Source organism: Sinocyclocheilus anshuiensis, unplaced genomic scaffold (assembly GCF_001515605.1).
Source record: "Sinocyclocheilus anshuiensis isolate Anshui unplaced genomic scaffold, SAMN03320099.WGS_v1.1 scaffold262, whole genome shotgun sequence".
NCBI classification, from domain to species: Eukaryota; Metazoa; Chordata; class Actinopteri; order Cypriniformes; family Cyprinidae; genus Sinocyclocheilus; species Sinocyclocheilus anshuiensis.
This window is the reverse complement of record NW_015547650.1, coordinates 270497-271522: the sequence shown is the minus strand read 5'-3', so window position 1 is coordinate 271522 and position 1026 is coordinate 270497. Positions and strand designations below refer to the sequence as shown.

Below are 1026 nucleotides of genomic sequence, written 5' to 3'. Positions count from 1 at the left end.
GGTCATTCAAAGAAAGGTTTTCCTATGAATTAATTAGAGAAGAGTCCATTTTTATGGGCATTATGTGGCTGTTTTATAGAGAACTGAGTAGAAGGAAGATTCTCTCTACATACTTGTAGGTCGTAAAAGTGTATCTGATCTGGCTGAGGGGTCCTGGTTGCCATGGTAACCAGGGGCCTGGTGTCGTTCACAGATATTCTGGCACCCAGTATGTTTATTGGGTGAGGAGTCTGTGACTATTTGTTAATCTAATGAATAATTGATTTGTTAAATCTAATGAAAAGTGTCTGATTGATCCAAATGCTACACCAATGAGAAATGGGAAAAAGAGACAAAAAAGCAAAACTTTTCTTGGTTGACAGTATTATTGTTTGTTTTGTATGTTTTCATAAAAATCCTTAAATAGAGTCTTGTGGCATTGAAGTGTGCTTTTAATTGCCATGTATTGTATGATATTGCCGTCTTGAAAGAGGTAATTTACTGAACTTTGAAATGTCCCTTCAGCGGCCTGTTTTGTTGGCTGTATATGTCAATAAAATGACGGATTAGTCCGATAACCATCTGGTTTTCTGTTGCAGGGCGGAGATGGTGCTGGGCAACATCATAAAGAAGAAAGGATGGAGGTATGTTCATTAACAGCATACAGCTTTTCATTTCCTTCGGCCGCTTCTTATCTTGTGCTGATAACTCAGCCGAAGATTGTGCCACTGCAACCCCAGACAGGCAGAAATATAAATTATTAAAGCCTGGCTCACCCCGTAGATGTCCCATGTAGATATTGAATTATGAAACAGTCGCATGGGTGTGTTTATTGTGCAGTTGATGTCCTGATATATGTGTGTGTAATTTAACACGAGCTAAAGGAGGTTCATGGTTAATAGAAGCCCTTTTGTTAAGATGTTTTAATTTAAAGCAGGGTGGGCTCTCACAGTTTCTGCATAATGAGATGAAGAGTAACTGAGCTCTCTGCAAGAAAGGATCTTCACATTTGTGTGTGTGTGTGCGTGTGTGTGTGTGTGTCTGTGT

The 1026-nt window shown here is 39.3% G+C and overlaps 1 protein-coding gene across 4 annotated transcripts in view; it reads left to right on the top strand.

Annotated features, from left to right (window-relative positions):
* Positions 1 to 1026, top strand: part of LOC107701994 (voltage-gated potassium channel subunit beta-2-like) — a 189105-nt gene that overhangs the window by 181393 nt on the left and 6686 nt on the right. For all 4 annotated transcript variants that reach the window (XM_016504169.1, XM_016504168.1, XM_016504166.1 and 1 more), the window contains one exon: positions 579 to 623. In XM_016504169.1, the coding sequence (XP_016359655.1) occupies positions 579 to 623 (45 nt within the window). The remainder of the gene's footprint in view (positions 1 to 578; positions 624 to 1026) is intronic.